Here is a 22731-nt window from a genome sequence, read left to right on the forward strand (position 1 = left end):
AGTATCTTGAGCAGTTTTAAAATGCTACACTACCTACAATTGTAATGGTTTGCCTAAATGTTGGAAGACAGTCCACGCATCCCAAGGCAGTCCTGCAGCTCCATCATTCTCCGGGGTGGTAAAGGCTATGCCACACATTTTTTTATGTAAACCCTAAACTACAGCTGTCTCAAGTAAAGAAATGAATGCCTTTACCTTGGAGGCCTACTCTCTTGAGAAAATCGAATGTTGGTTCTGATATAATGGCACTAGCTCCACATTTGGCCAACCTGCAGAACGTGATAGCTGTGTGATAGTGAAGAAAGCATCAACGGACATGTACTCCATGTTGTTTTGCTTCACTAATGACTGAGCTGAAACATTCATGCACTGCCAAAAGTCTCTGAAATGCGCTTCTTAGTCTAAAGAAGACATTTATTAATTCACTTTGCAAGGTTCGTAAAGGAGATTAGCATACTGAAAGCACACGTTTAAAAATGCTCACTGCAATGAAATGAGAACATGTACAAATGATTCTCCACTGCAAAATACACAGCAAATATATGTATCTATATGTGTGTGTGTATATATATATATATATCACAATACAAAGCAGATAAGAATTAAAATAATATGCATCACCATGGGACACGGGCAAATCTGCTTAATCTCCCTCCTATCAGCATCAGATCGCCAGATCCCAGAATCGATCGTAGAGAGAGCGAGATCAATCATCCTCATGGGAAGGATGACACACCTCAGCGTCCTGAGCATGCCTGAGACCTGAATCACTCCCCGGTCCATCTGAGTCGGCCTCTTATACTTTGAACAAGCAAGAGAGGAGAATTCTAGAAACTCCCTCTCACTACGTAAGTTTATTATTCAAAAAATGCTGATTACTTTAGGTCAGCTTTGAAAAGAACACATCAGGACTTGGCCAAAATCCCACGATGCCCTGAATCAAACCAAAACCGTTCCCTGCCGCCCTAGTACATTCTTATCAGCCTAAGCCCTTGGTGAGAAAAGAACAGGCAAACACGCAAAATAAAAACACGAGCACATTGTATAACGAGAGCATGAAAAATAACTTGCAACTTTTAACGTGGTGGTTGCTAATGCTAAAATAAAGTTAATAAGCAAAATGAAGTTCTCGGTCACTAATGTTACGGTGTGCTGCTAGGCTAAGTGCAATGTGGAGTCAGTGGTCAAAATACAAATATCATTACACATATACCTTGCTGTTTTTTCTGAATAACACACTGTACAAACCTGGATAATGCCTGCCCCAGCGGTTGTATCCATTACTTAACTTTGAATCTCACTTGGACTTCCCCAAGTGCGTTTACATTTTGCAGCATAGCTGCTGTTACCGTTGTTTGTTTTTGCTACAATTTGAACTTTGTCTCATTTTTTCATTTGTGAACTACTTAAGTTGAGTAAAAAGCTGTACTAAAAACAATTTCCCCTAAATGAGATGCATTGCGTTACTGTTTCTAAATATCAGCATAGTGCTTCCCACCAGAAATGATAGATGCGATTACTTCACTGGAACCATACTACCAGTCACTGCTCTTGTTCAGTGCTAAACTGTGTTGGGGGCTTTTCAGAAGCAGCATTTTGTAGTTTGTTTTGTAGTACTACAAAACGTACTATAAAATTCTATTCACAAACCTACGTGCAGAGTTTCAGCCTCTGCTTCTCCTGTACCTATATACAAGGAGTCTCACCCAGTCTGAAATATAGATAGCAATAGTTACTTTGGGTATCTAATTGCCGTCTTGGCACATGCCGATGGTGTAAGTGCTCTCAATGCTGTAGGTGGTTTGATGGCATATTAGGATGAAGAATTTCGGATTTCTCCAATTGATACAGAAGAGGGAGGCTTGTTCAGATTCATCCAAGTATTGACATCAGTGCTGGTAGACTAGCCTCGCGTTCTGTACCGTGAGCAGCACGTCATCTGTGAACAGACTGATCTTAAGTCCCCCCCTCACCTCACCTGCCATTCCTCCCGCACCTGCCAAATTTCTCAACCCGAAATCTGTGGCTTCCTCTAATAGCACATGCCAGAGGTTCTATGGCTAGCACAAACAGAATCCTGGACAAGGGACAACCCAGTCTCTAGTCTCTCCCAGGTTGAGTTTCTTCACAGCAGATACCATTGGCCCTCACCCTGGCAGTAGGTGTATGATAGTTTGCCATACCCCATCCTCTCATTCTAGGCCTCGTCTTATTCATTGATAGGACATCTTTATAAAATGTGTTTTTACATTTATTTTTAAATACAAAAAAAATAATTAAAACAGTGACACTTTTTTAATAAGAAATGCTTTGACAGTTATATTTATTTTTATTTTTAATGATTTAAAATCATTACATTTAATTGAATATTATTACCTATGAGGTTTTATTTTAAGTTCCGAACTCCATTATTTTCTCCCTTTGTTTGGGGGTGGTGAGGTGTAAGTCTACACTTAAGAGTAAATGTACTCGGATTTTGTGAATATCCAAAAGTAGTAAAGTTACTCCAAAGTATAACAGTAAATTACATTTTTAGATTTAATTACAAGTGTAATTTACCTTTGTGTGTGTTTTTAACCTTCCTTCATTAGTTGACCGTGCATAAAAGGATACTTTGCCTGCAGCTCAGCAATTTGAATTTACTGTAAATAACAGTGCACTGTTTAAAAGAGAAAAGGTGACTTTAGTTCATGTATCACTTTTTATCTAGAATGCTTTACAAGTCAGTCGATCAGTCAAATTACTAGCTCACTTTCAAGAGTGCGCCAATTATTGTACATATTTCACAAAATGCACAACTTCTTAATCATAGTAAAAAACGGTTGTAAGCAATCATGTTCTCAGAGGTCTAATGTAATCAGTAGTTGAGTGACCTTCATGCCAGAAAGGGGGAGATGATTGCATGGGAAAGAGGGTCTCGATCCAGTATTTATTCAGTGCACAGTGCGGAGGTCCTGTGCTAGGGTACCAGTTCGTGAACGTCTAACTGCCCCCATCGATAGTGCAGCGCAATAACTAAGGAGTACCTTCTTGGATATTTAGTGGGTGGGGGGGAGCGGGCGAGACACTGACGTCATATTGTGTCCCTCTTGAGACATCGAAGTCTGCCCCCGTTGTTAATCGGTGAATTGGTCCTCTTCCCATTGTATTTCAATTGTTGATGGTGCTGGATGGGGAGGTGTTGCATTCACTCACCCTCACAGTCAACAATGGGCTCACAACACAAAGCAATAACCTGCTGTGTGCCCACTTCCTTGGATCTACGTGGTCACCATCACAAGCTGGACTGCTACAAACCAAAGGGCCTTGGTTAGGCTCCTTCAAAGTGTACTGCAGACAGTACTTGTATGGCCACGTCCTCGTTATTGAAATGTCCTGTATCTAATGCTTCTTATCTTATGATTCACCCGCAGGTAATGCAAAGTGGGGCAGTCACCCAGGTATTGGGCCTCAGCAATGAAAGTATGCTGCATTTCATCAGTGAGCCCACTAATTACTATTACTGAACCGGGGAATTTAATTCTTCGGCCTTGTGGATTTTCGGGGGAATCAGAAGGCTATCCCACATGTTTTTAAAGACAAGCTTCTTCCTTTCTGTCGCACTCGCAGACAGGCCTCAGCATAATCTCCCAGCACTCACGGGTATAGAAAACAAAAGGGGAAGTAAGCTTTCTCCGTCTAGGCTTTTACTTTCGGAATTAACAAGAAAACATTCATTTATGTCATTTAATTATTTGTCGTCTTCATCATTCATTGCTACAGAGCGTGTTTCCTCTGTAGTGTGGTAAATCCTTTCAGTACGCATATCCCTTAAACGTGCATCGATTCACACCTAAATCTATCCATTCCATATTTATTTTTATCAGAATAGACTATGTACACGGTAGAAATAATCTTATCACATCTTTAGGCCATATGCAAAGAAAATGGCTGACAGACACTCTTGGCCTCAATAGAAAACATTAGGAAAATATAACCATTCTTTGTTTTAAGCGGTAAGATTTTTTTTTTTTTTTTTTTTAAATAATATATAAAAAAAAGCTGTCAGACTAATTTTCACAGGCCAACCATCCCCTTGGCACACAATCATAACCTATAAAATACATCAATTGCTACCATGATAGTCCTCCAAAAGTGTATTGGGGTGTGGTAATTTTCAAGGAAAAATACCAAAAGAACGTTTACTTTAGAGAGATAAAACAGATACCTAATACAATTCACAAATTGTAAGTGAAACTATTAAACTTTTAAACCCTTCGCCTATCTAAAACCCTTTACCCCTCCTGTACTCAGTTTCTGCTATAATCGCCTTCCTTGACGGAACACCCCTCTATTTTGACAAAAATACATCAGTCTAGAACAGTGGTCTTCACAATTTTTAATGCCCAACCCCCCTCTCCCTCACCCCCAGTTGAAAATCAAAAATCTTTGGGCCCCCCCCCTCAGAATTTTTCACAATTCTTTTAGAAAGATGGCAATGTTTAAATATGTCTAAACCTATTTAAACATTGCAGTTAAGTACTGTTACCTTTTTAAAACTGCAATAACATGCTTCTGCTTAAAACAAAGGCAAGTTATCTGTATAATATTTCTTTTGGCCAGAGTTTGGCGCCCCCCTTGGGATCACTTGAGGACCCCCAGGGGGGCCCACCCCCCAGTTTGAAGACCTCTGGTCTAGCATAACAACAACCCTCTCTACCCTATAGCCACTTCAGCAGTCCATCCCTTATCTTGAGCACTTTCATTCCACCACACCTTCTTCTCCCCCCGACCCCAACGTGTCTCTCCCCAAATCTTCCTGATATAGTGTCCTTCAAGAGCACAGCAATGTGTTTGCATCCTCCATCTCCTGAAAAACATCTGTTCGCCCTATAGTTCTCAGGTTTGCCAAAAGCTGAATCTCAGCCTTTCTTTCGTTTTCATCTTTGTTGTGTTTGCTGACTTCGATCAGGGAATACCAGGATCCTGTAATGTTGGCAAAATAACAGACCCCTCTTCATAGCCACCTTCTAAAGCACCACCATTTCTTTAGTATTACTTAAATTGATTTCTTTTTTTTCTAAAATGCATTGGTCCCCAGGAAAAAGGCATCCTGAATCTAGCACCAAAACGAAGAAATTTGTCTTAGTATCTTCCCTACGTTTTAATCTAAAGCATCTGAGGATGTAAGGAGCCATTTTTCCGCCAGGAGATATAGGGGGAGAGTGTCACAAGTTGTGGTAGTGAGCACAGAATCATTAAAAATTTTCCACTCAGACTCCCTTCATTTGTCTTAGTATCTTCCCTATGTTTTAATCCCTAGCATCTGAGGATCTTCCCTGGAGAAGGTGACATACCCCTAAAAGCCATTGTGAGACGAACTTCCTTCTCTTACGGAGAAGCTAACTGCCCTCGTTATAGGACATCCTCCTAAAATTCTCTAACAACTCAATTTTTTTATGAAGATAACATGTCTGCTCCACTGCTCAAGAAGCCAAGCACTGGCCCTGTTGGCTGGGGCTGAAACTGCAACTGCTGAAGAAGCTGAGCACCTCCAAGATCACCCCGGGCCAGGAAATACTAAAGAAGAGGAGCACTGTCTGGGTCTGCCAAAGGACGCTACTACTGAGGAATACGAGCATCCAGCAGTCCAACCTGCCATGCTGAAACCTTCAGTGGTCCAGGAGAAACAAGCCAGACCACTGGTGTGGTCAAGCAATGCTAAAGAAGAGGCCACCGTTGTAGGGCAACAAGAGTACCTTCCAGTGCCAACAAGTGCTTAATTTGTAAAAATGTTGGTGCCAGGACATAAGGTATTTCACGTTCGTTTTTTTGAAGTTTCTACCATCCACAACTCCTGCCTCTGCCGCAGATTGCCAGTGCCAGCATTAGATTTCAAACCACCACACTCTTACAAGTGCGAGATTTTCGACCAATCCAGGTCAGCTTATTCAGTATGGATGGCCTGGAGGTGCTAGTAGTGTCATATTTGTTAGAGTATATTGTTGTACTAATGTGCTTTGCTCAAAGAATCTGGTGGACAGCACCGCCATATGATAAGCTCTGATTAACAAGTGCAGGAGTATAGAAAATACGTGTTGCTGCCATGCACTGGCAAACACTGACACAAATTATAAGCACTGGCACCGACCAGGATGCTCCTCTGATTAATAGGCATCTGTGAGGCACAGCCTTCAAAGACTGAAAGAGTGTGTCGTGAACCGAGATAAGCTGCAATTGGAAGGTGTCATTATTGGTGACACTTTTTGGCCTAAGAAGCGTTTGAACTGCCCTAAAAGTTTTTTGAGTGCTCACCGCTTGCTAAAACTTGCACTTGTGACTAATCTTGCCTAGACTTGACTTGCGTGGAGATCATCACAGACGCTGGGGGTACCATAGGGTGTAAAGAAGGATGCCTTATAAAGGAAGCCCTTTTTTAAGAGCTTCTGAAAGGTGAAAGGAAAGGTGTATTTTGCCCCTTTTGCAGATCCATAGTAGGGCGGGCCCCAGTATACCAGTGGCAGAGCACCTCAACCACTACAGTTGTGGTCCATTCGCCCCTGTTTGCCTTGTGACTCCCTCAGTAGAGTCCTACACCTGGTATCCAACTTGTGAAAAGCCTTGCTGATTGTATCTAAATTATTTTTTACGTTTTGGAGTATTTCTCTCAATTCTCCAGGACATGGCCATGATATAACCCCATTTTTGGAGAGAGAGCATGGGAATGACCCTCTGAAGTGGGGTTTCTAAATGCTATTAAATGTTTAGGTGTAAAGAAATCATTTGCCCCTTAAATCTATTATGCTTTCTTGGTCCTGTAGCTGGACCTGGAACTTGACACACAATAATTGCTCACTACAAAAATAATGGTATATGCGACTTCTGATGTAAACAATTTGCTTGGCATTCATTGAGTATAAACATATAATCAGATATCTGAATAGTCATTGAAACTACAAATTGCATAAGATTTCATATACTTCCATATTTATGACAATTACCCCAATTGGTATATTTTCTCTTTGAATATTCATTCTGATATAGGTGTTCCTCTTTATTTGCTCTCTAACTAGATGTCTATACAAGGCACTACATTAACTTACTATCTTATGGCATACTCAACATGGCTTTTGCCATGTCTCCTTATCTACTACCACTACCATCATCTGATCCTCAGCCGATCGCCACCTTGAAGTGGTTGGGGGCTTGCATGTCTAAGTGACCTGGAGAGCTATGCTGGTGGGAGCGTAGTCTCCTGGAAGGGTCACCCAGGCTGGACAGGTCAAAAGTTAGAGAACAGAAGAAGCATGAGCCACTGGTCCTCCAGACTTGGGCATAAGACTAACTACCTTGTTCGATAAAAAGCATTTGTTATGGCCACAGCAGCAAGAACCACTAAATACTCTGGGAACAAGGAACTCCCAGAGCATCTGTATGCTACATGCACAATTGACAGTAGCCAAAGCCTCAGTGAAACTACTGACAGGATGAAGGAAATTCAGTGCAAGACCAGAATCATAGTCTGGAACTTACGGACGATGTATAACACAGGAAAGCTAGGTACAGAAGAGAGGCAGGCCAAAGAACACCCGGAGACGATCTACGGAAATAGAAATGAAGACCCTGAACCACACCTGGAGCACCATACAGAAATTTGCCCAAGGCAGTCAGAAGTGAAGGACCTTTGTTCCTTACCTAAATGGCTGTCGACATAACAGGCAGTGCATAAAAAAAAAGAAAAAAAAAAGTGCTGTCATCGGAAGCTAAAACATTTAACACCTATCTGACACAATGTTCCATTTCTACACCCTCCTCTATCATCACACTTAATGTGAGAAAATGGGGTGTTATTATATGGTGTATAACCTCACCGTGTAATGTACTTACCAACTTCTTTAAGACCAGTAGGTTTTGCCTGTCAAATTCTTAGCTCTGTCCGCGGTATGCTGTGGCACTGTGCAGTAAGGCTTACACAGAGGAACTAGTGCAAACACATTTAAACTGCACCAAAACATTTGAAGGAAAAATCGACATGACACTCAAGAAATATGACCCCAATTTTTTAAATATAGACTATTTTTATATAAATTTAGGCACTGGAACGAAAATGATTCACTGGTGGTTCCAAAGAGATAGGTTTTACAAAAATTAATCAAATAATTTTCACTCAACTGTGAGCAAATTCAATGACTTAGACTGTTAAAACTTTTTCAAGACAAACCTTTATTAGTGTCAATGCAGTCGGGTAGAAGTACTTGGGGCGACCAACTCCGGCAGGGAGTTGGACAAGGGGGACCAGCAAGCTTCTTAGAAACAATTATCTCTACAGAAGAACAGACCTCAAGCAGTTCTAGGCACTTTATCTGTGTTGCAATGGATTCCTATGTAGTGGTCCTGATGCAAGCGATGAAGGATGCTGAAGATGCTCTCAGGATGCTGTTGATGTAATAAGGCCGACGGGTTTCTTCCAGCAGGTGCTCCTCAGTCCACAAAGATGGTGCAGGTCTCCTGGTTGCAAGGTTGACGCCCCACGGGTTCCACTCTGGTCTGGTTAAAGTCCAGCCGCAACTGGACTACCGGTCGTCCAGTGCCGTGGTCACAGGCCAATTCTTCCTCCGTCAATAACTCATTTTCTGAAGGTCCCAGCAACTCTTCAACAGCACTCCTGGGCCCAGCAAATGCGGGTGCAACTCTGTGCGTTGGGTCTTGGTCCCTAGTGCTGTCCAGCAGCGGTGGTAGCGGGTTGAAGAGTTTGGGCTACCAACTTGCCCCAGAAGGCTTCTTCAGCTTTTGTGTCCCTTTGCTGCGGACAGGAGACCAGTCATCTAGCCCTTGGAGTCTTGTGGCTTGGCTGGGCTCGGGAGAAGGCAAATGTTAAGGATCTATTTTAGGAGAACAGAGTTTATTTATTCTTAACCCCAAGCTCTGAATTTATCTACCTTCATCTCTGCCATAAACTGTCACACCAGACATTCCGACCTTACCCATTATGTTAAGCCTCTTTTCATTTCTCCTTCCTCGTCTGCACATGCACCATTTACTCCAGCACTAAATGGATGTATGAAATCATATATTCATTCATCCCTTACACTGCATGCTCTCAAACCACTTCTGCTTCAAGCCAGGGTGCATATAAAGTGTTGTGCTCAATGCCTGCATATTTTATAGCTCATCTTCTATCAGTTTCATTTGCATAATTTTTAGATACCATCTAGAATATGTATCGGACTTCCTCTGCCACACAGTGTGCCTAGAATTTACTGTGTATTAATAGTGACTGACCATCCATCCATATAGGTGCATCTTGTTGACGCTAGCGTTATAGACACATTTAATTGTTTGACATGCCTTAAATGGGTGCTGTGAATTGCACAATTGTATTGACATAGGCAGAAAGACCACACAGACTTTGGCACTATCCACCCACGAAGAGCCCAATGGGGACAGCCCGGATGTCCTGAGTTTTATAGTCTCTTCTCTGGAGTCTGCTCCAGACATGGTCACGGTCCCCTACATCCTCTTTAAAGTTAGACTCTTCCCTGTCCAAGATGGTTGTCAGAACTGGGTGTGGGTTGCAGATGACACTACTGGGATGCCGATGCAAAGGGGCCAACTTAGCACAATCATCAAAGTGATGTGTCCTTAATGATTGCATGGCCCTACCAGAAATGTTTCCAGTAGAACGGAAATATGGAAATGCTTGGGTTCCCATTAAATCAAGCACTGGGAGGGGGCATTTCTTTACTCAGGCCCCAAGAATGTGGAATACTGACCTCCTGGGGAACTCAACCAAACCACCTCCCGTTTAGAATCTGGTTTCCCCTTTACTGCTGAAACTATTTTTGCTTGTTTGTTTACCCCCAAATTGAGGCTGTTACTTGTAGTGGAGTTTGTGTGCAGTAAGCTATTCATTTACTCACAGCTGTTCATACACATAGAAATGCACCAATGGTAATTAATGTCTTATTACAACGCACATGGATCAATCTTGGTCAGAATGTCTCCATCTTAACGGGCGGGAACATAGGGCTGTAAACAAACGCTATGTTTACAGAAGGAAAGAAATTTGATTTTACAAAAAAATAGCAGTAATGTTTTCTACCACGCATGATATTTTGAGACAGAGGTACAAAGGCTGAATGTACATATTGTCCAAATGTATCCTCAGGCCTTAAATGATTCTGCAATCGGATTTTAGACTTGTTTTCAGTGTAATGTATGTGCTGCCCAAACCTCTCCAGGTTCCAGTGCAGCTCACTATTCTACTTCAAGTAAGCTTCCTAGAGTGAGTTCCCTTATAATGAGTGCTCTCATGTCCGTTCATACTCAAAACTCCATTGGCCCCTTGCTAGGTGAACAGTGATAGGACTCTTGTGTTTGGGTTGGGCTGATGCTTGTTTGATGATGGCTCTTAACCCAGCAATGGCAGTGGCTTTTTGCTGCCTGAAATATTAATTCCTTTACTGGTAAAGGGCTTCAGTAAAGGTTTCTCATAGCTCCTGCATATCCTACGTGTAGACGTAAACTCTGCTAGTCGGCCAAATTATGATAATTTCAGAAAAACTACCACAAAGTGGAAAGTATTGCAGAGTAACCAGGATCCTTAAGCTGTGTGTTGCACAAACTACATAATTAATAATAACCCATGAACAAGCTACTAGAACTTCAATATCCCCGAAGGGCTGATGGCCAGGAAGAAGAACTTTAATGCTGGATAATTAATGATGATCATTAGATTTAAAAGATCTGTAATATGTTTGGGAGGGTAAACTAAGATGGATGGGTCAATCACTAATGTAACTGAACAGAGTGGATGTTTACTTGAGCCTGTAAAATTGCTGATCATTTGAGGCTGATCAGATATGGCCCGAAGCTCTAATTGAATGTCAGGAGTAAAATGGCCCTCAGCATTTACCAGGCTTTCTGCAAGGTAGAAGGAAAGTCAAGAACACTGGTGCTATTTGTGAATGCTCATTTTTGGCCATTGTTACCAACTCCTGTCCATCTAGGGCAGAGGTTCCCAACCTGTGGTCGCTGGGACCCCTGGGGGTCTGAAAAGCCTCCTCAGGGGATCCCTGACTGCTTAGAAAATTAAATAATATTAACAGATTAGGTCCCCAGCTTTCAGTAATGACTCAGGCGGGGGTCCCCAGATTCCAATAATGATTCAGTGGGGGTCCCTGGGTTCCAGTAATGTAAATTTGGGGTCCGCAGAAGTCAAAAGGTTGGGAACCACTGATCTAGGAAATTGATACGGATGATGACGGGATGAATAGCATTGTTTTCACTGGAGACATTTTTAAAGAAGCTGCTCCTGATGAGTTGTTGCCCTGACATCTTTATACTGGTTCATGGGTAAGGATACTGGGTAAAGAGCTGAACCACCCTGCCAGATGATTGATGAATTGAAGTATCTAGAATAGTTGTATTTTGTATGACAACAAGTTTTTACTTCAAACCTTTGTTATTTAAATGAATAAATTCTCCTTTCCAAGCATTGTTTGAAATGTGGCCATGGTGACCACGACAAGCTTCCACACAGAAGACAGATCTGGTAGAGAACAGTGTGTTATGTGTGTTTAATATTTATTTTTTTATCATGTTTCATGAAATCAAGAAATAACAGTTACAAAATGTCACATCTTCTCAGTTTTATGTTTCATAAACGTAGAACCTTAAGGACATCTGGGGAGTACATATGAAACAGAAGCATGTATACCATAAGAGGGCTTCCTTTATATTATCAATAGACACCACTTCAGTGCCACATACCCTTTCCAGGGGAGAGAAAAAAGATGATATATGGTTATTCAAAGTCCCTGATATGATAGTTTTAGGAGGTCTCTCACAGGAACTAATCCTGTTTGGGAATCTCCCCCTCTGCTTCAGTAGTCGTGAACGCACCCATCACATCTGCCTGGATGAGCTCTGTGTGTGTGAATGTGAGTTTGTGAGGGGATGGCCAAGGCCTCTGAGATGATTAATACATTCATTCCTATGACAGGGGTTTAAGAGGGTCAGCAATCTGGCAGGTAGGGGAAATCTCCTAATGCTTTCATTAATTAGACAGTACATGCTTATCTCCCTAAACAAGAGGGACGTGGAAAGGTTAAATGGGGAAGGTACATTTCTTCTGAGGTTCGCCCTCAGCGCAGCGTGAGCGGATTTACTTAAGAAGGCGTCCTTACTCTTTTCTTATTTTGTATTTTAAGCAGCCAAGAGTGATGTGTTGCATGTAGGAAACGAAGTGAACATGTCCCTCGGCACAGTGAATGAAACGATTGTTAAATCAGTTGTTAAATTCTCCTAAAAACTCCAGTGTTTGTAGACGCTTACCCTCCTTCATGATGTACAGTCGTCCTTTTGTCTGTAAAGCGTAGTGCAAACATTAGATGGAGAAGAGGCTAGAGTAGGGTTGTAGCAGCAATGGCAACAAAATGCATACGTTATATAGCTGATAAAACACATAATGGCGGCTGTGGGGTTGAGACGGTTGTGTATATCTTAGCGAAGGACACTTTGAGCCTAAAAAAAAAAAGTGCCAGGAAGTCTGAATATTAAACTTTTCAGCCTTACACTAACATGTCAATCACTTACAACCAACAGTGACAATAAATAGGGTGGTTTGGATGGAAATGCCCAGGTTTTCTCTCTTCACAGGATGGCACCAATGTCTTGTCTGAGTATCCTGTTGGGGATGGTTGTGGTACAAGAATGCTATGTTGGTTCTGCTATTGAACGCAACAGCAGATGAGGCATGGGCTGCATGTTTCATCTAGTACTGGAAAGTATGTACAGTGCGTGTACTGTCTCCCTACGCACCACCCGGCTCAGAATGGTAGAGCTGCAGATACAGCTTTACACAAATAGTCCGCAGGTCCTTAGCGTCTGAGTACGTTTGCTTTTCTGTCTACGAAACACCCCTTCCACTGGGACGTAGGCCGGAATTATTTTTATGTGTTTTACTTTATCCTTTGTTGGTGTTTTGGAAGAAGGCATCTGTATAATCAGAATTTCCCTGTCACGGTTAATGTTATTTGAATCTTTGACACAATTACCTTCCATTGCCGTTAACATTTATTTTGGTCAGTGCTGCTTTCACACCCCGATGTCCAGATAGCCTGGTGGCATTTTTAAGTTCACTGCTTCACTTATTTCCTCATGCTTTGTGGTTTGGTCACAGATGAGTTAGGCTAACACTACCTGGTGAGAAGTGATGGAAGCAGGCAGCCCGGCGATTAGAGGAAGGTGGGGGGAAGGAGAAGGTTTGGGAGCAGTTCTGAATCTTCAAGGGTGAGAAAGACAGGGCGGAGATCTCCCAAAGGCCTGGAGCATCGAGGCAGAAGGAGCTGAAATGAGAGAGGCGGGAGGGCTACCAGGACATCTTGTGAAGATGAGGGAAAAGGCTAGGAGGTCTAAGGAAGAGCAGGAGACCCAGGGGGTTGAAAGGCCTTGTCTAGAAAGTGGGGTATGGAATAATGGGGTGAGCGGGCCTTACAAAGCAGGTTTGAGGGGCTGGAACAGGAGCTGGGCAGCAGCATTCTGGGGAGAGTGACGGGGAGAGGGCACGGTGCGACAAGGGGGGCCCGCTTACGCTGCGGGGTTAGAGGCCGTGGGGTGCGGAGGGCTGGTTCCAGGGGAGTGACAGGTGCGTTTGGCGGGTTGTGCTTCGCAGCTTTCTCCCCCTGGTGCTGGTGTCTCAGCTCACATCAAGCACAAGCCCCCTCGCCGTACAGCACGGCATTACTCCTTCCTGGGTCTTCGCCTGTCTGGCAGGGGTGGCCGTGGGCGCTTGACCGGGGAGCAGATGGTCATGATTCATTTTTGTGTTCCTCAGATGGATGTCCTGGGGAGCGTGCTGGACCCCGCGGCTTCACCACCAGCTGACCCGCAGCCATCCGACACGACGGAGGGCCGAGCTGAGGAAGACTCCGAGCTGCGACGACTGCCCGAATACTGCGAGCGCTTCGAGGTACGCGCTGCGCTGCCCAGGGCTGCGAGGCTGCCTGCTTAATAGGACTGACATCATGCAATTACATTACCTCAAACGGGAAATAGCCTGAAGAGCGCAAGGCCATCTGCTTTAGCGTCCCCCGGGACTGTACTTAGACATTCTGCTGACAAACAAAAGACCTCTTAACCTGAGTGGTTTTTCACTGTGGGCCCAGTGCCCTGGCGTGGTCAGATCGCCTCTTGAAATTGAGAGCCTGTCGTACTCACTTGTTTTAAGACATACTCTTGCCTTCTTCCTGCGTGGTTTGACATCACGCCCAGATGACAAAATGATTATGTGCCTCGCACTGGCCTGGCACCCACTGTGGAGGCGCCTGGCGACACCGCAGCCTGTTGCATGGGCTGTGTCAATATGTGATACATTTTAGAGATTTGGCTGCCATTTTGATATGGTATTAGCGCCTTCCTTTTCATTGCATTGTTCAGAAGTGAAGGGGTGCGGCAGCAGAAAGGAGGTGGACTCACGAGGGGCGAATTCATGACAAGCAGATGACAGTCAACTTATACATTTATTGCTAAAACACTGCTGCAAAGAAAGTGTCAACAATGACAGTTCATTTGTGGTGGCTTACTTAATTGGATACGACAGGCTGCATTTTAACTATTATAATAATGGTAAGATAGTTAACTCTGGTGGATAAAGCTTTTACTAAAGAGAGCTGTGTTTTGTCTAGTCACAGTTTTGATTCAAAGTAGCATAGAAGGTGGATGTGCCTGCTGCAAACCACACTGTGCAACATGAAGATCACAGATTCGTATTTTATGTAAATTGGTAAAGGGATATTTTTGCACCTTTTATAAGTTGCAGTTCCCCTCATATAGCACAGTGAACTATGAACAGGCATCAAGGAGCAGCATGCAAACTGCAAGGCTTCTTCTCAGATGCAAATATAGATACTTCAAATGAGGATTTCTGTATCAGATCCTGAAATCCAGTTTTTACGTTCTCGGTGTTCTCGGGTGACACCTACGAATGTTACGCATTGAGTGTGGCATTTTTCAGGCATGGTTAGTTTTATGGCACTGCAAAAGTTTTAGAAGGTGGGAAAGTTCAAAATAGGAACATGTTCACCTCAGATATGGAAATTTTGAACCCAGATGCTGCTTTTAAAATTCATTTGACACCGTACTTTATATTGTTGGTCAAGCATTTAACATTCATATTCAATAAAATCTAAGTGTGCTAAAGTTTATTAAAATTCAGTATCTGATAGAAACTTCTAGCTGCAGATTACATACCTTAAAATATTACACAGGCATCAGATTGGATCCCGGAAATTTTTCTGAGCAGTCACCTTTGTTCACCGGTAGGTGGTGCAGATCGACCCCATGTTGGCGGTGTCTACATGAAAGTGACATATGCGGTGCCTTTATAGGTGCCACCTGTATGAAGTTGGCTCTGTATATACTGTCTCAAAGTAAGAGATAGTGTGCACAGAGTCCAAGGGTTCCCCTTAGAGGTAAGATAGTGCCAAAATTAGATAGTTCTAATGTTCCGTTTTGTGGTAGTGTGGTCGAGCACTAAGCTTATCAAAGGGTAGTGTTAAGCATTTGTTGTACACACACAGGTAATAAATGAGGACCACACACTCAGACTTAACTCCAGGCCAATAGTTTTTCTATAGAAAAATATCTTTTCTTAATTTATTTTTAGAACCACAAGTTCAAGATTTGAAGTAAATACATAAAATGCAAGGTACTCCACACAGGTAAGTTAGGAACTTTGAATTAGAGCAATAACATATACAGTTTTTGTTAAAATGGCAATAAGCTATTTTAAAAGTGGACACAGTGCAAACATCAACAGTTCCTGGGGGAGGTAAGTAATAGTTTGTCAGGTAAGTAAGACACTTACAAGTCTAAGTTCCTCGGCATAGGCAGCCTACCGTTGGGGGTTTAAGGCAACCCCAAAGTTACCACACCAGCAGCTCAGGGCTGGTCAGGTGCAGAGGTCAAAGAGGTGCCCAAAACACATAGGCGCCTATGAAGAACAGGGGTGCTCCGGTTCCAGTCTGCCTACAGGTAAGTACCTGCATCTTCGGAGGGCAGACCAGGGGGGTTGTGTAGTGCACTGGGGGGGACACAAGTAGGCACACAAAACACACCCTCAGCGGCACAGGGGCAGCCGGGTGCAGTGTGCAAAGCAGGCGTTGGGTTTTGTATAGTATTCAATGGAGGACCCGGGGTCACTCTAGCGGTGCAGGCAGGGCACAGGGGGGGGTTTCTCAGGCTAGCCACCAACTGGGCTTGGCAGAGGATCTCCTGGGGGGTCACTCCTGCTCTGAGGTTCGGTTCCTTCTGGTCCTGGAGGCTGCGGGTACAGTGCTTCGTACAGGCGTCGGGTTCCTTGTTACAGGCAGTCGTGGACAGGGGGAGCCTCTGGATTCTTTCTGCACGCATCGGTGTGGGGATGCAGGGGGGTAGTCTCGGGCTACTCACGAGGTCGCAGTTGCTTGGGAGTCCTCCCTGTGGTGTTGGTTCTCTGGAGCTCGAGCCGGGGGCGTCGGGTGTAGGGGGTGAAGTCTCACGCTTCCGGCGGGAAAAGTGAAGTCTTTAGAAGTTGCAAGAAAGTTGCAAAGTTGTTGCTTGTTGTTGAGCAGAGTCGCTGCTCACGGGAGTTTCTTGGCCCTTAGGTTCAGGGAAGTCCTTCGAGGCTTCAGAGGTCACTAGTCCCTGTTGGATGCGTCGCTGTTGCAGTTTTTCGAGTCAGGAGACAGGCCGGTAGGGCTGGGTCCAAAGCAGTTGTCGTCTATTTTGTCTCTTCAGGGCTTTCAGGTCAGCAGTCCTTCTTGTTTCAGGTTGTAGGTATCTGATTTCCTGGGTTCAGGGTCGCCCCTAAATACTAGATTTAGGGTGTGTTTAGGACAGGAGGGCAGTAGTTAATGGCTACTGTCCTGGAGGGTGGCTACACCCTCTTTGTGCCTCCTCCCTGAGGGTAGGAGGGCACATCCATAATCCTATTGGGGGGGATCCTCCAAACTCAAGATGGAGGATTTCTAAAGGCAGGGGTCACCTCGGCTCAGGACACCATAGGGGCTGTCCTGACTGGTGAATGACTCCTTCCTTGATTTTCTCATTATCTCCTCCAGCCTTGCTGCCAAAAGTGGGGGCAGTGGCCAGAGGGGCGGGCATCTCCACTAGCTGGGATGCACTGGGGTGCTGTAGCAAAAGGCATGAGCCTTTGAGGCTCACCGCCAGGTGTTACAGTTCCTGCAGGGGGAGGTGAGAAGCACCTCCACCCAGTGCAGGCTTTGTTTCTGTTCTCAGAGAGCACAAAGGCTCTCACCCCAGGGAGGCAGAAACTCATCTCAGTGGCAGGTTGGCACAGACCAGTCAGTCCTTCACTGAAGGATTGGGTAAAATACAGGGGACATCTCTAAGATGCCCTCTGTTTGCATTTTGTAATAAATTTAACACTGGCATCAGTGTGGGTTTATTATTCTGAGAAGTTTGATACCAAACTTCCCAGTATTCAGTGTAGCCATTATGGAACTGTGGAGTTCGTTTTTGACAAACTCCCAGACCATATACTTATTATGGCCACACTGTACTTACAATGTCTAAGAATAGACTTAGACACTGTAGGGGCATATTGCTCATGCATCTCTGCCCTCACCTGTAGTATAGTGCACCCTGCCTTAGGGCTGTAAGGCCTCCTAGAGGGGGGACTTACCTATTTGACAGGCAGTATTTTATGTGCATGGCATCCTGAGGGGGATGCCATGTCGACTTTGCCCTTTTCTCCCCACCAACACACACAATCTGCAATGGCAGTGTGCATGTGTTAGGTGAGGGGTCCCTTAGGGTGACACAACACATGCTGTAGCCCTTAGGGACCTTCATTGGTCACAGGGACCTTGGTACCACTGGTACCTTTTACAAGGGACTTATCTGTGTGCCAGGGATGTGCCAATTGTGGAACAATGGTACATTTTTAAGTGAAAGAACACTGGTGCTGGGGCCTGGTTAGCAGGGTCCCAGCACACTTATCAGTCAAGTCAGCATCAATATCAGGCACAAAGTGGGGGGTAACTGGAACAGGGAGCCATTTTCATACACCACCTTAGTGTGCTGACCTCAGTTCCTTCTATTCCACTCCTTCAGCACAGATCTGGATTGAGCTCCCTCAATCATTTTTTGACTTTTCGTCCTTTTTGTCAATTTTTCAACCAGTGTGCCTTTTTCCCCCAACATTTTTTGAAAGATGTTCCTGAAAAAAACCTGTGGGATTTAAGCTTTGTGGTTCCTGTCGCAGGCAAATGTCTGTGACAGATCCCCACTTGGTTTGCCTTTTGTTCGTGGAGCTGGATTATGACTCCAGCGCCGGCACAAAGTGCAAGACCATGCATCCTAAGGCTATCTGAGAGTGAGCCATGAAGCTCCTGGTTGTCCAACACACAAATCTGCACAGCTACAGGTCTCGGAATCGTTTGCAACGGTCATCATTGTGATACCAGAATTCATTGACAAACAGGTCAAGCAAGTTGAAGCATTCTTTGATTTCTCTGTGTCCATCCAAGTCACCGGACGAGGTGTCGGAACAAGACCACAAGTTAGGGCCCCACTTCCAAGTTGTCCCCATGGAGCGTGGGTCTTCTCTGTGCTTCCCCTAGTTACCTGAAGCTGGATCGACCCTTGCCCAATGTAAAATATTTTATGAAGCCAGGCAATGCATTTTTGAGAGGCCGGACCCTCTGGGGCACCTTCGGGCCCCATTGATCCAAGAGGGATCCCGACTGAGTTTCCGCCTGCACGTTCGCCCATAGTATCAGTCGGAGCCTATTGATCTGGACTGACCCCAGTCACGAACCAATGACCTCCACCGGGGTTCGTTCCAGTGGCGCTGTTCCTGGTGCCGCTCCCTTTATAATTACTGATTCCAGTATGAATCTGTAACTGCATCAACTGGACCCAGACAGTCTGAATTGGAGACAGAGCCTGCTTATACTGAAAGGCCCTGTGAAGATTATGATTGGAGTGGATCTGAAGATCCCTATAGTTATCGCAACCTCATAGAAGAGACTGCAGCCGAGGATAAGTGGTATGAGGAGCTGGCTGATGCCAGTGGTCTGGATACCTCATCAGACACCAGTCTCTGCTCTCCTCCTACTACCGTGGCTTGCAAAGGTAATGCAGAGGTTAGCTGAGGTCCTATCCCTCACGCTACCCTTGGTGGAGGCCAAAACTAAAGTCTTGACAGAGGGGCGTCATCCTGGGGTATCCCCCTCAGTGCCCTTACTCTTTTTTAATGAAGCTCTCACTGATGTCCTGGCACTCCTGTGTGCAGGACCATCTCCCACCACTATCGCCCTGCACCTGGGGACCCAGCCTTCCGCACTGAGCACCCCGTACTTGAGAGCCCAGTGCTCCAGGCTTCTACATCCAAAGTTAACCCTGATGCATTCTCCAGCACACCACCGGACAGGGAATCCAAAAGTGTTGATTACTTTGGGAAGAGGATCTTCTTTTTCACCAGCCTTGCAGTGTGGTCTTTGAACACCGCATTTTTATTGGCTCACTACTCCCATATGGTATTGGATTCAGTTGCAGAAGTGCTGCCCGTGGTTTCAGAGGAGGACAAAACCATACTCTCCCAAGCAATTTCTGATGGCAGACATGCAGCAAAGTTCACCATATGAGGCGGACTGGATACAACCAACTCACTAGACAAAAAATGTCACCGTCAGTGGCTCTCAGACACCACGCGTTGCCAGGATCGAGTGGCTTTTTGGGGGATGCCCAGGGATCCCTTATGGACATGCTCTTCAGTGGCACTCTGCTGTTTGGCAACAAGATGGATTTAGCGCTTTGGCAGCTTCAGCATTTCAAGGATAGCAGGGCCACTGCTAAGTTGCTGGGGCTTACCATGGCCCTAGGACACCCGCATTCTGCCTTTCGCTACTTCTCTAGCTATGGTAGGGGCTACCAGTCTCATCCTTTTCTCCCTAGCCACCACAGTCACCTTGCTCCCAAGTCCTTTTGTGTCCATAGACATGGCTCCCACAGACCTTGTGGTATCCATGGGCAGAGGTCTACCTAGTCCGCCACCCCCAGCAGCCGCAGCCTCATATCCCCTTTAATATTCCCTTGCATCATCACGGGAAGCCGTCACTACATCCCACAATGGCAAACCATAACATCCAACAATGGGTGTTTCAGATTGTTCTGCTGGATTATGCCCTTCGTTTTACAGAAACTACGCTGCCTTTGCCACCATCCTTAGATCGGCTGACGGAGGACCTCCTTTCACTCCTGCAACAGGAAGTACAGGCTCTTTTGCCCAAAGAAGCCATAGAAAGGTTGTCGATATCAGGTGAAGTTTGTGGTTGCTGTTCCTGTTACTTTCTGGTGCCAAAAAAGGACGGAGGCCTCTGTCCTAGTCTAAATCTACACTCTCTTAACTACTTCCTAAAAAGGAAAAGTTCAGAATGCTCACTCTGGCTCAAGTCCTGTCTGCTTTGGATCCCGGAGATTGGATGGTAGCGCTGGTTTTGTAGGACGCATATTTCCAGATTCCTGTCCTGCCAGCCTACAGACATTACCTACCGTTTGGTGGGTCAAGAGCATTTCCAATTCGCTGTGCTCTCTGTCGGACTTACCAGTGATTCTTGGGTATTTACGAAAGTGATGATCGTGGTTGTAGTCTGTCTGCAGAGGTTAGAGGTTCCAGTCTTCCCCTACCAGGACTACTGGTTGTTAAAAGTGAGCGTGCCTAAGGCAGTCGTCACCTACCTCCAGACTACAGCATAGTATTCTGGTCTCCTGTGGAATTTCAGCTCCAGATCAACATATTGGAGTTGAGAGTGATACGCTTGGCATCGAAAGCCTTCCTCACATCCATCAAGGGGAGGCTGATTCAGGTGTTCATGAACATCACTGCAATGCAACAAACAGGGCGGAATGGGGCACCCACCTGAGTAGCCATGTAAACATGGCTCAGACCTGCCACTGCAGTGTCTGTGTCTGCAGTTTTGAACTGCCAATTTGACCTGGCAAGTGTACCCACTTGCCAGTCCCAAACCGTCCCTTTTTGTACATGTAAGGCATCCCTAAGGCTGTTGTGTAGCCATTTTAGCTACAGTTTTATCCATGTTATTTTAGCAAACTATGCCTGCCGCTGTGCACTTTAACCTAGATTTGTTTTATTTTAACTTTGTTATATTATTTTAACAGTAGCCACATTTGTGGTCTTGTTTTATTTTCTCTATCTAGCTGTTCTTCGCCTAGGTCAGCACTGGGTTCTTAAACAAGACATTTCTCTCACTCTGTGCTTTCCTCAAGGCTGCAGTAAGATAGGTTGCCGGCGGCAAAAGTGGTACGCTTTGTCTCCAATGTTCACAGAAACATACACACTCTTACGTGGGGATCCTTTCTTGGAACATCAGCTGTTTTATTATAAAAATACTACTTTGACCCATGAATGTTAGAGGGAGATTCCAGCCAGATGACCACAACTGTATGCTGATTGCTCAGGTATGAGGGATGATGTCTTCCTAGGGGAACCTGAAGGGCAGAATTAGAGCTTAACATGCTGTTCTCTAATATAGCTTGGGTAGGAACTATCCTTAAAAACTTTAGTGACAATATGGTATCGTTATTTTTGTGTTTCCCTCTCCTTGTAACAACTTTAATCCTATTGTGCTTCATCTTCCTATTAATTGCAATACATGCCTTATTATCTAAGATGCAGTTACTTCAATAAAACCTTATTGAATTATGCTCTGCCTCTGATTGTCCTTGCATATGTGAGACTAATGTAACTTAGAGTAACGGATGAGATCTGAGTGACCACGATTTCCCTGAGTAGTCCTTTGTGTCATGCGCCTGGTTGCCCAATCATCCCTGCTCTTGGGTGGAGATGAGGCACTGCTAGTTAGCCGGAACAAAACCTGGATTAGGCAGACGGGTGTCACATGGTGCCAGATCAGACTCAGTCCCCCACAGTACAAGTGATTCTGCCGCCCGAATCCAGTAGTCTCATTAGGATAATGAGAAGCTATGCGACAAGGTAGGCCCTAGGTAGCCCCATGGGCAGGGTGCAATGTATGTTAGAGGTACATGTACTGATGTGTTTTACATGCCCTGACATTGAAATACTGCCAACTTTGTTTTTCACTGTTGCAAGGCCTATCTCTGTCATAGGTTAAAATGGGGACTGCCTTTAAATATCTTTTAAGTGCAGTTTCCCATTGGGAGCAGATAGCGATCTGGGGTCTATGAACTCACAATTTAAAAATACATCTTTTGGTAAAGTTGTTTTTTAAATTGTCAGTTTGAAAATTCTACTTTTGGAAAGTGGGCATTTTCTTGCTAAAAACATTGTGTCTCTGCCTACTTGTGTATTCCACATCTGGGTCGGACTGACTGCTGGGCTGGTGTAAATTCCATCTAGACAGTGACACAAAGGGAGCTGGGGTGCAGCCTGCATATCCTGATGAGTCTCCTGGGCTAGAGTAGGGAGTGAGTAGCTGACACTTGCACCTAAATGGCCTGTGCCTGTCCTCACACAATGCAGTCTCCAACCCTCTAGTGTGTGTGTCTGGGTCCAGGCCTGAGCAAGGAAGGATCTTATCAACAACAGAGACTTTCCTCTGAAGTTTGCCTACTTCAAAGGCAGAAAGGGGTATAAGTAGTGGACCCAAAACCCCAGACTTTTAGAACATTTCTGGATCAAGAGGAACCTCTGCCAAGGAGAAGAGCTAGAGGAGGAGTACTGCCCCCTTGTGTGTGCTTTGCTGC

General features: G+C 44.7%; 1 protein-coding gene across 1 annotated transcript in view; it reads left to right on the top strand.

Moving 5' to 3' along the window:
• Positions 1-22731, top strand: part of MRPS27 (mitochondrial ribosomal protein S27) — a 260540-nt gene that overhangs the window by 235289 nt on the left and 2520 nt on the right. The window contains exon 10 of the mRNA XM_069224131.1: positions 13817-13951. Coding sequence (XP_069080232.1) covers positions 13817-13951 — 135 coding nt within the window. The remainder of the gene's footprint in view (positions 1-13816; positions 13952-22731) is intronic.

Source organism: Pleurodeles waltl, chromosome 1_1, assembly GCF_031143425.1.
Source record: "Pleurodeles waltl isolate 20211129_DDA chromosome 1_1, aPleWal1.hap1.20221129, whole genome shotgun sequence".
NCBI lineage: Eukaryota > Metazoa > Chordata > Amphibia > Caudata > Salamandridae > Pleurodeles > Pleurodeles waltl.